Here is a 12,626-nt window from a genome sequence, read left to right on the forward strand (position 1 = left end):
GTTCTACCAAGTCTCTGACAGTCTGATGTGTAAATAGTGAACTGCCTGTCTGATCTGTATTTTGTCAAGACAGAAACTTGATGGGCCCTATTGGCAGAGGGAATGGCAGGAGATGACCATAATCCTTTCTAAATGATGTGTTTGGCTGTAGTCAGTGTCTTAAGTTGTGCAGATTCATAATATTTTGAGGTGGCTCTAACTCATCCATTTCAAGCTCAGCTAACACCAGACCATCAGTTCATGGCTTCTGAGTCAGCCCAAGGCTTACTCTGGATTTCAAGTCATTGAACAGGGCAACTTGATTACAGAAATGTAACTTGTAGTGCTACTTTTCCTTTGAAGGATCTCTAGATAATGCAAGACTGAACAGTCCTGACATTGTAGAGAGTAGAAAGCATCATCGCATGGGGTTTTTGAAAAGATAAATTGGTAGGTATCAGTTTCAAAGAGGTGAGTAAATGGCCATTCATGTAAGCAGACCATTGTAGCATTAGTCTGTGCTGGCCATGTCTCAGTATTCTGTCATCCGAGATTTGGCAGCAGTGCCATAACTTCACACGTCGGTGATCTCTTTGCAGTGTGAGAGTTTATCATGTTGATAAGGCTCTCAATCCCTTTGTTGCATGGTAGCAGTAATTGTTCACCTCATGTCTACTTTCCCCTTGACCCTCTAGACCGTTCCCTGGAGAACCTTGCCAGCCGACCTCGCCTGGAGTCCCTGAGCTCTGTGGAAGAGGATGACTATGACACACTAGTTGACATCGAATCTGACAAAAATGTCATCAGAACCAAGGTAAACGTTTTCCCTTTAAACACTGATGAATTGTGCATCACTGTGTTGCTCCAGGAGGCCCTACCCAGTTTTGCACCTGATTTTACCCATTTGTTCTTCTATCTTCAGCTGCATTTTATCTCCCTTATAGGCACCGTTAGCATTTGGTTAATTTCTTCTTCTAATACTTGTACAGGCTGCTTCTAGCATTCTCCCTAAATCTTTACTGTTCCCTCGCCCATCCCTCACATTGCAAACAGACATCTGTCTGTGATTCTCAATTGTGTCTCTTCTTTCTTGCTGCCTCTTGTAGTATACCTGTGCTCTTTACCACTCCTGTTTTTCGCTGCCTTTGCCCATAGTTCAGAATGAAGTATTTTCTTAAATTTCTCATGCACCTCAGATATTTTTCTTCTCCTCTATATTCATGCAGTGTTGTGTTTAACAGACTATCTGGGTCTCATTTGTATGTATTGTGGTGCAAGCCTCTATTTGCATTGATTTAAACTCACACACTGATTTTCTTCCAGAAATACTTGTGTGTGGCTGACTTGGCTCGAAAGGACAAGAGAGTCATGAGGAAGAAGTACCAAATCTACTTCTGGTGAGTTGGTGGCCAGAGAGGAGGTGAAAGGTGTTTGGGAGGCTTTAGATGAGAAAGTAGGCCTAAAGTATCCTAGTAGCAACATATGCATCCTACAAAATTATTTAACACCTCAGTCTATGCTTCTGTATATAAATATGTTACAAATGTATTTCTGCTATCATAAAGACAATGTCAAGCCTGTCTTATGGTTCTGTCTTCTACTGGATTCCCCTGCCTCTTCATCCGGATATCTGTTTTATACAATAGAGACGTCAACAAGTGGCTGCTAGCAGAAAAACACCTAAAACACATGAAGAGCATCAGATGTTTGCAGGTTTACTTTAAATTGCATTTATGTTTAGATTTTACAGTGCCTCCATCACACTACTCTTTTTTCCTTGCAGGAATATTGCCACAATTGCTGTTTTCTACGCACTCCCGGTCATCCAGTTGGTGATTACATACCAGACGGTACGAGAGTTGGGGGGCGGTACATGAGAGACCAGCTCTCCAGCTTTTTTTTTTTTTTTTTTTTCTCCCACGTTTCACACATTTATATTACAATACTACAGGTTTGCAAGCTTATGGTTGAATATATGTATACCTTCAGAGGACATAAAACATCCTGTCTGGTGAAAGTCCTATCCTCCATTAATAGTGCACGACGAGAGAGATCTCCAGAGAGTAAATACACCTACTAAAATCCTTTCTACATTGTACTAGATTTGTAACAGAGGTCAACCCATATCAAAGTGTCTAGGGCCTTGTATGCATGGGTCGGGAGCATGAACTGACATCCTTTCTGTACAGGGAGCCAGTGGAGTTTCCTGAGGGAGGAGCTGTCTCTGAATACTTGCTTAGGAAGATGTTTTCCATTACTGTTTAGTTAAGTACCTCATGTAAGTTTTCAGCACTACTGCAAGTCAGAGACTCTTTTCTCCAATAAGTGTTTATTGGCCATTTATGTTGATAATTATCACCATTGGTTTTTGGGAGCTAAATTGTGAGGCACACGTATTTTATTAAAACATCCAATTGCATTTTGTGCCAGTCTACACCACTCGTGGGGAACACTGCTTCCAAATTCCCAGCATTTGTGACTCTCGCAAGATCCTGACCTGGGGGTGATTGTATTTTTACCCTCCTCCTGCAGGTTGTGAATGTGACTGGGAACCAGGACATCTGCTACTACAACTTTCTATGTGCACACCCACTGGGTGCCCTCAGGTATGTACCTCTCTAGAATCTTTCTTTTTACCTACCCTTACCCTGCTCCACCTTCATGTCTGTATTATGGGTGAGGTTCAGTTGAATTGGCTGTTTTTTCTCATCATTCATATTTGATGTCCCAGCTGTTAATAACATGTAGCCCTCTGTCATTTTACCACTCCCAGGGCCTGCCATCATGTTTTTTTTTAGAAACTATCAATGTGAAAGTCTCATCTTTGAATAATCAAAATGCTGTTTTGATATAGTTTTTAATAGTAACTATATAATACACCTTCCATGCTACTTTTCACATTTATAGACTTAGAAATTCAAGTTTTTTTTATCTTACATATTACACTGTAGTTAAATTTAGATAATGCTTAATATGCCTTATGAGGTGCAAAAGATCGTAGAGGTGGTATGCTACACTGTGGGAATGCTTGCTTAGAATAGTGTTGAATTGGACTGTTTAATGTGAGAACCACTTTGTTGTCATGCCAGACAAGTGGACCTCTTGTTGTGGCTTACTAAGCCAAGGCTTAATGTGGTGGGTGGAGGCATGAGAGAGGGAGAATTCATGCAATTTACATTAGTTTATTGTTGTCTGATTGAGTGGATCTCTGTGGAATCTACACATTTGTGACAGAGCAACAATCAAAGGCATACACTGTTGTGACAAAGGATCACCTGAAGACATACACTGATTACCGAAGTGATGGTAGATTGTCTGATATTTGTCCCAGAGTGGCAGGAGAGCAACCCACAGGCATGCAATAATGTATACAGCCAGTCATGGTGGATCATCTAAGTTTATCCAGAAGCAACTATTAGTAACCAACAGGTGTGCACAGTAGAAATTCAGCGTTAGTTGTGCTCTTTATGGGCTTCCCAGGAGTATCAGAGGGGTAGCCTGGAGTAGTGCACTGGTTGCCTGCAATGTAGCAAGTCCACATCTTCTGCATGGTCTCACCACTTTTTTTCCCCCTTTTTCTGCATGATATTTGTGTTGGACTTAAAACTGTCTGCGCTACTCCTTTAACCTGGCTAAATTGGCATGTCCTCCCTCGATTGCCATATTTTACTTGCCTATTAGTCCTTAATTTGTGTTTTAGAAAATGTACTCAGGGCCTGGAAGTTAACTGCCACCAATGGTCTGCAGCACCTCTTGTGCCATCCACAGGGTGGACCTGTAATACATGGCTTCAGGCCTACCCTGGTAGCCTGAGTGCAGCAGCCTACAGACCTGCTGTCAACCTTGCCAAAATAACTTTTTGGCAGGTGGGAAACTCTGTTTTAAATATTATTAATATTTAAAAGCAGGGTGGTGACTTAATAAGTCACCACTAAAATACACTTTTTCACAAAGTTGGGTGCCTGATATATATATATATATATATATATATATAACACATGCAAAGTAAAAATTGTCATTTTTCTCCAGTGACTACATTCACTAGGAGGGCTGTGGCTTAATACTAGAAAATGTCAAAGTACATATTATGAACTTTAATCTGAAACTTTTGACAAAGTGTCTACAACAAATGTTCAAGAACTATTTTTAATATTTACTAAAAATACAATGCAGTGATAAAGTTAGATTTGTAATAAATATTTAGGAAAAGTAGCTTTTAGGAAATTACCTTTTCCTGCCTGAACCTACAGTGGCATGTTAGCATGAGCTGGACTGCCAGTGCTTGACTTTAATGAGATGTGAAAGCTGCTCCAAGAGCAGAAACAATGTGTAGTAATCATTGCTAGGTCTCTGCACTGGCTATCTCATGACATAGGCGCTAGTTTAATCATGCTTGTGATGTAATGGTATTCAGTTTTAGAATATAAGGAAATGTCAACTGGAGTAACAACAGTTGAATGTTCAGTGTCGGTCCCCAGATGCGCAGTCTCCTCTGGCCAATAAATGATCAAACCACTGTGGTTACTACAAATATAATGGTGATGACTGAGGGAAGAGAAGAGACTGCAGAACCCATGACCTGAAGATGCCAGTATAATTTTCACTCTCCGACAAGAGTGGGAGACATCCGGCTGAGGCATTACTATGCAAATTGGAGTCCAGGCCACACTACGCTCACCACGGGAGGTGGTAAGGCGCTTAGTTCTCCGCAGTGTTTTTGGAAATATTCCTGACCAGGTTAGCGTGCATTGATATGACTCGAAGGAGGGCGAGGCAGGAGGGGTTTGACACACTTTATTCAGTACTGGCTGTGTAACGTCTTCTCACAGCGGCTGGGCACCATTTTGGAGTAGTGGTTCTCTGTGAACTACGTATTAGGCTATAGGCCTGCATGCCACCATTTTAAGCTTCACACGAGCAACAGTCACCGGGCTAGTGTTTTGACATACACACTGTGCAGTATATGCGCATGCCACCATATTTAAGTACCTAACAGTCAACTCTGAGCAGTCTAGTGTTTCCGGGACGTTGAGGTGTGCCAATTTTTTGCTCAACATTTCAGGCCAATGTAACGCAGGATAACTAATGATAAACAAATGACACAGGTCGCATCGTTATGCACTCCTGTTAGTTTTGAGCAGTTCTTTTCACAGTGATCTCCACACCTGATTGAAAGTAGAACAAATGTGCAGATTTTAAATAGTTTTTCATGTAAGTAGACTACAATGATCTGCACACCAGAGCAATATTTATGGTGATCTGCACACCTGATTAAAAGTGGAACAAATGTGCAGATTTTAAATGATGTTCGTGTATGTAGCCTATGGTGATCTGCACACCAGACCAATAGTTAAATTGGTTTGTCTCTATGCAGAGAAGCACTTCACGATGTTCTGCACATGGAAAAAGTTATTACATTAAAAATATACGTGCAGGTTCAAATTGTTGCAGGAAGTGTGTGGAACGTTTTGTTGTTGTTGTTGTACACTGGCATTCGGTGATGTGCATACCAATTCATACTTCTAATGAATCAAACGCACACATTGGATATTAACTGCTGTGGCCAGTTTGCTCCTACATGTTCAGTTGCATCCAGGTGATACACACACCTTCATCAGAAGTGGTTAGTGTGTCACACTTTAGTGCTTTTTATGTCGCTTTAGTGCATTTTATGTAAGTTACTTCTACTATATTAGCTAATGTGGTTATGTCAAGTAACACTGATTGTAGTTCAGGATGCAAGTGGTCACACCACCATCTTTTCTTGAGGTTCAAAGTAATCCACTGATTGCTTGGAAGAACTGGTATGATGCATTTACCACATATTTGGGGGCAATGGGTGCCTCCTGGTATAGGCCAGAAAGGAAAATAATCTTGTTAATTCATTCATTGGGGTTTGAAGGAAGGTCTGTATTTTTTTTTTATCCTTTTATTTGGTTTTCAAAAGGGCATAACATGACCAAAGAAGCATTACATATTGGCAAATCATCCTAGCACCAAAACTAGAGAGAAATAAGCAACAATATTCCCCCCCACCCCAGAACAGCCCTTAGACACTCAAGAAAATAGGTAGTCATTACAGCAAGTGTTAACTCTTCCCACCTATAAACATATCAACCCATATGTCTCTCGGTATTCATCAGTTTATATTCAGCAGCATGGCCCGATGGGCCTAGACTCTGTGTGTATCTATGCATCCAAGGAGTAATATGACATCCAGGGCCCCCAGACCTTCCCAAATTTCTGAGAACAGCCACTATTGGTGTATGTTACCTTCTCTGACATCATAAATCCAACCATCCCTCTTCTCCACGTATCCACAGTTGGACATATCTCAGAACCCCAAAGACAGGCAATATCTGTCTTGGCCACCACCAGCCAAAGGCCACAGAATAGGAGCTTAGCACAGGGCAAATCAATGTCATTAGGGATTCCCAGGATAATAAATTTGGGATCAAGTGGGATTTGCTCCGATACCAACACCCAACCCCCCTTAATTCCCTCACAATCCTTGTCCAATGTTCCTGAAGCACTAGAAATCCCAAGATTATGTGTAGGAAGGTGCCAATGTTCTCGTGACATCTAAGACATTTTGGGTGTTATGCCCTTCCCATATTATGCAGACGTAATATATACTATGAAGGATCTTAAATAGGAAAGTTTGCAGGTAATACAGAAGAGGTACCTGCCAAATTTTATTGAAGCTGTAAAAAGATTAGAGCTATGTTTAAACATTTATCAAAGTCTGGTAGTTATCATGCACAAGTTGTTCAAAAGAGAGCAAAGATCTGGAGAGGATGTTGATGCTTTAATTTCTGCACTTAGGAAAGTAAGTGCAGAGTGCCAATTTTAAGGCTTTACTGCTCACCTGGTCAGGGATCAGTACATTTGTAAATGTTCTGATAAAACTATCCAAAAGAACCCATTCCTAGAAGAGAATGTTTGCATGGAGAAAAGCATAGAATTGCCTAAGCATCTGTCAAAGAGTTTGAAGATGAATCTAGTGACAGTATGGATGCAACACTACTCAAGCGAGGGGTAACAAAGATTGTCATGCAAAAAAATGTTGTTTGCAGAGCATGTGGTAAAGTGGGTCACTTTGCCAAAGTGTGTCGTAGTTAGCAGGTGTATTGGTGGAAACATTCAGTCCACCAGTACCAAACAAAACAAGTAATGGAGTAGCCATTGTGTCCGAATATGATTATGATGCCTTTGAAAAGGTGCAAAAGATTCAAGATGAGCTTAGAGACATGGTGATGGTGGTTGCTGATGGCTTGGTGAATGAAGATGCCTCACATGTGTTATCCCTATGTTGAGATTGTGGTTGGTGATAAAAAGATTAGTTTGATTAAGTAGGGGTTATTTGAAGAAAATTGGGGAAATAGACCATTAGAACCACCCGACAGGGCACCATGAAAATTCTTTGAAAGGTTTATGTCGCTATCAAAGGTTTGTCAATATTATGGTGGTTCCACCAAAGTGTATTTAGAATGGGTCTCAGACCAGGTACCAAGGAAGAAGTATCAGTTATTGAATCCATGATTTTGTGAAAGAAATCTTAAAATGATATACTTCTGTATTAATTGATCACTCATCAAATAAAAGCCAAAGAGGGACCCATTCCGGTCAAACAAAGCTAAGAAGAATTCTTTTCAGTATAAGGGAGAAACTTGGACAAGAATTGAATGAACTATGTAAAAAGGGTATTATCAAGTCTATCAAGTCATCGCTATGGTTGTCACTGTTAGTGATAGCAAGAAGAGTGGAGATTTGTGTTTTGTGGATTCTTACGCAGTTTAAACAAACATATTTGGGTCAATTCCTATACTTTGCCTAAAATCCCCAAGTACTAACCATGATCAGTGGTTCTAAGTCGTTCTCCAAATTGGACCTGTCCTCAACCTCCCATAAGGTTGTCTTAGATCCCTCATCTAGGCACTTCACAGTATTCGTGCCTCCTTTTGGTACCTATCAGTATTGCAGGATGCCTTTTGGGCTGGCATCTGAAAGACTGCTGCAGCAGAGGATCCTGTGTCATATGCTCAAGGGGATTAAAGGGGTAACAGTTTTTCAGGGTGACGTGTTGATCTATGGGGCTACAAAGGAGGAACAAAATGATACTTGTCACAAGTGTTTAAATGTGATGCAACAAAAAGGAGTAGTGTTAATAGGTGACAACTGTCAACTTTTGGAGGAGAAAGTGGAATATTAGGGGCATGTGATATCTGAACATGGTGTTGAGACGAGACCAGGTCTTGTCGAGGCAATTGTTGAAGTGTCACCACCTGTTGACAAGGATGGTCTCAAATCGCTCATTAGTCTTTGTGAGGTCTACTCAAGATTCATACCAGATTATGCTACAAAGGTTAAGCCTTTCATCCGCATGTTGAAGAAAAGTGTCCCATTTGTGTGGGACAAAAGTTTCCAGGAAGATTTTGAGTGGATTAAATCACATATTGCAGGTATGAAAATTTAAAAACCTTTTGACGCCCCCCAAAAAATGCACCATAACAGTTGATGCCAGTGGATTTGGGCTGGGTGCTGTGCTTATACAAACAAAAAATGGTGTGGAAGACACATTGGGTTACGCATCAAGGGTGTTAAGAGGAGAAGAATTGAATTTCTCTGTGATCGAGAAGAAATGTTTGGCATGATGGTGGGCGATCAGGAAGTTCCATCCTTACATTTGGGGAAATCATTTTGTGTTGCACACTTATCACAGTTTACTAGTCTCCATATTATCGGGAGACATTATCAAATATAGTAATACTCTGTGTTTTGCCAGGTTGTCCACCAAACTACTGCAATATGACTTTGAAGTGTCATATTTACCTGGTAGAGCTGGTTATATGTCCAGGTTTGCCATTCGAGAAAGTGACCTGGATATTGTTGAAGAGGAAGAACAAGAAAGTTGTTTCATTGCAGTTATTGATTTGAACAACGTGTGCAGTAAGTGAGGAGGAGTGGAGAAGAGAGTTGAATAAGAATGATTCTTTGTTGCAAGTGATGAAGTTTGTTAAGGATGGATGGCCCAAAGAGAGAAATGTGCCATATCAATTTCAAACTTTTAGTAAAGTTTCTTCTAAACTCTCAGTAGCAGGTGGACTACTAGTGCGTGGAGATCGATTTGTGCCTCCTGAGAGAGTAAGGAGAAGAATAATGTGTGGGCGTATGAGGGTCAATTGGGTAAGACTTTAACAAAGCATAGAGTATGTGAGATTTTCTGGTGGCCTACTACGGACAAAGTCATTGATGAATATGTGGGTGACTGTGTAGTCTGTAGCAATGCAGAAAAGAGATTTAAAATCAGAAACCTTCCCATGCAGCCTGTTGACCAGGTCATGGGAAAGGATTGGCATTGGCCTAGTGGGTATATTTAATTTGTTACCATCTCCATGCAGATTTGCTGTGGTTCTGGTTGATTATTATTCAAAGTGACCAGAGGTCCGGTTCATGAGTGATTCCACAGCCAAAAATGTTGACTTTTTGAAAGATGTTTTTTTAATAGGGTTCCTGTCTTTCATTTTATTTGACAATGAAGTGCAGTTTATCAGTGAGGAATTTCAAAATTTTCTGCAGCAAGGGGGAATAAAGCACTTGTAAAGCTCACTGTATCACCCTCAAACAAATGGGCTTGCAGAACTTATGAACTGGGTCCTGGGTAACTGTATCCAATAGGCTATGGCGAGCAAATGTATTGTTCAAAGTGCTGTGCGATCAATGATGTGGTTCTATAGCACCACACCACACCCTTCTACGAAAGAGTCCCAATTTGAAATATTTAGGGGTGGGAAACCGTCATCCAAAGTTTGTCCTGGCTATATGTCGAGATGGGTTAAAAAGAATGTAATGAAAGATGTAGATGAGGTCGTCCGAGAGAATGTACATGAGGCACAAGTTAAGCAAAAGAGTTATTTTGATGCAAGGAAAAAGGTTGTTTCTCCTCATGTAAAGGTTGGTGACCAGGTACGGATCAAGGTGCCTGTCTGTAAAAAGAAAGGGACCTTGACATATACTGAACCTATTGTTGTTGACAAGGTGTGTGGAAATGCAATCCGGATCAAAAACAAGACCTGGTGGAATGCAGGAAACGTATTTATGGTTTTCAGCACTCAAGTGTCTAGCACACAAAAAGGAAATGGATGACAATCCATGTGTGGGTTATATGGATAGAAATAAGACTGACACCAGAAACACAGGAAATGAAAATAAGATGGTCCAGAGTCCTTTCTGTGCTCGGTAGTGCTCTCGCCAGCGGCAAGTGCCCATTAGATATCGTTGAGATCTATAAGTGTCTATATGGGCCTTTTTACAGTGGTAATTTTGCATAACTTTTCATGACAACACTTTGTTCATGTATAGTTGGGTAATAGTGGTTACTGCTACACCTCTAGTAATGTTTTATGTTAAGAATTTCTCAAATGTATACATCTGACTTTATTTTTTGTTATTCTTAGTTTTATTTTCCTAGTCATTATTATATTAAAGTGCATGCTTATTTTACAAAAGCATTTATGTTGCGTTTCTTATTTTGTTGCTGCTGGTACTTCAAACATCCTATTTTGTATTATTGAAGGAAGAGGATAATGTAGTAGTCAGTGCTAGGTCTCTGCACTGGCTATCTCATGACATAGGTGCTAGTGTCCTCATGCTTCGTGATGTAATGGCATTCTGTTTTAGAATGTAAAGAAATATTAAACGGAGGAAACAACAGTTGAGTTCACTGTCGAGGTCCTCAGATGCGCGCTGTCTCTTCTGTCCAATAAATCATCAAATTAAACCACTGTGTATGACATGGTTACTACTCAATTGCATGGTGTGGGGATGTTGTTTTCTTCCCCATGCATGAAGACTAGTTAGGTTGGCCGTACGGACATCATTAACTTGTAAAGGGCCTGCCCTTTCACAAGTAAATGTAATGTGAGACCTGGGAAAAGTCAAAACTTTGTTCCCACAGCAAGACTGGCTTCAAACCCAGCGGAAGGGAAACTACGCCCAGAACCAGTTTTCATTGACCACGAAGGAGGGGGCTACTCATTTCCCTGGCCACATCTCTGGGTGGACACAAAGGTTCTGCACAAGAAAGAGACCCTCCCATCTTGGACTTAAGACTTGAAGTGCACTCTGGGATTGTTTGCAGTAGGGCAAACAGGAACTGCTGAACAAGTGGGTAGGATAAACTATGGGAAATATTGCACCATTAGCTAGGAATAGTCACCCCAGACCACAAGCTAAGGAAAAGCATAAATGTAGCATCCTGAGGAACCCTCCACAGAATACTTTTTGGCCCTGCAAAGGCCAGAATAGTACTTGTCCCTGCTTGCTGTAACCTACCATAAGCCCTGCAGGACTGGATCTGCTCCCTCTTTTATCCAGGACAAAATAGCGGACTACATAGGTCAATGGGCTGATCTCCTGTGTTGCTACAGGGACACAACAAACTGAAACAACACTCCTGCATGACCAGTTGCTCTGTCACAACTGGATCTGCTCTGGACCTTGCATTAGGCTTCTGCTGAACCAAGCCCTAAAGTAGTAAGAGCCCCACTAAAGCTGCGAGCCTTAGGTGAAGCACTAACAAAAAAGGGCTTACCACTGCAAAGGTTTGAGCATGAAAACATTCTGACTTTCATATGCCGGAGGACAGGGACCAATCACTAGAGACAATCCGGCAAAGGTGCAGTTTTGCTGGGCTGAAGAGCCCTGCTCATCTGTTTGGAGATCCTGCGCAGCAGCAAATCCATTTCAGCAGTCTCTCTGTGAAAGGGTATCTGACCACATGAATTCCTTTTCAGGTTGGGCCTGCTGCCTTGTCCATCTGGAGAAATCCAAGCTCTGTTTCAGAGACTGATTCCCAAGGAAAAATCTTGATTGGGCAAAAGTGCAGAGAGTATGCAGCTGACAAAATGACTTTTCCCGCCCTGAGATTTTCCTGCCAAACACCTACAGTGGGACCTCACTCAACGACTCTGACTTAGGTGAGACCTTTCCGGATACAGCTAGCTGCCTTGCCCCACAGAGAGATTCTGACTTCCATCGAGCAGACCAAGTCCAAAGATAAAATCCTTGAGTGAGCTGTCCTGCTTGGTGTTGCCAACTTCAGGATCTATTGCGGTTGGTCTCAGAGTTGCTGTTAGAAATGGGGTTTCTAGTTGCCTATCTCAGCCAGGCAAGGACCACCACTCCAGATAGCTACACACCTAAGATAACCCCTGCTCACCCCTTTGGTAGTTTGGCTAGAGCAGTCGGCTTATCCCAGAGGCAATGTATAAAGTGTTTGCACAACACATGCAACTCTAGTGACACAATAAATACACCCAACAGGTTATATAAAAATAAACTGTAATGCACAAAACATCATTAGACCAAAAGTAACATGTATCAGTAATACCCTGCTACACAAGCAGTTGTCAGATTATCACACAGATTACTAGTACTCTGCAAGAATAAGCAGTTGTCAGTGAAGCACATAGGTTACTAATATTCTGCCACACCAGCAGTAGTCAGGTCATTATCACCGTAATGCACAAAGAATGAAAAACATTCCCATATGGCAGACATAATACACTACCCTCCCTCTGCATATATCGTAGATCCTGAGAACGTGTATGTCCCCCCAACATGGTAAGCAAGACCTATGGCAAGAA

The 12,626-nt window shown here is 41.3% G+C and overlaps 1 protein-coding gene across 3 annotated transcripts in view; it reads left to right on the forward strand.

The window, feature by feature from the left end:
• Positions 1-12,626, forward strand: part of SIDT2 (SID1 transmembrane family member 2) — a 278,793-nt gene that overhangs the window by 140,944 nt on the left and 125,223 nt on the right. For all 3 annotated transcript variants that reach the window (XM_069224701.1, XM_069224702.1, XM_069224703.1), the window contains 4 exons: positions 675-793; positions 1,303-1,376; positions 1,763-1,829; positions 2,512-2,585. In XM_069224701.1, the coding sequence (XP_069080802.1) occupies positions 675-793; positions 1,303-1,376; positions 1,763-1,829; positions 2,512-2,585 (334 nt within the window). The remainder of the gene's footprint in view (positions 1-674; positions 794-1,302; positions 1,377-1,762; positions 1,830-2,511; positions 2,586-12,626) is intronic.

Source organism: Pleurodeles waltl, chromosome 3_1 (assembly GCF_031143425.1).
Source record: "Pleurodeles waltl isolate 20211129_DDA chromosome 3_1, aPleWal1.hap1.20221129, whole genome shotgun sequence".
NCBI classification, from domain to species: domain Eukaryota; kingdom Metazoa; phylum Chordata; class Amphibia; order Caudata; family Salamandridae; genus Pleurodeles; species Pleurodeles waltl.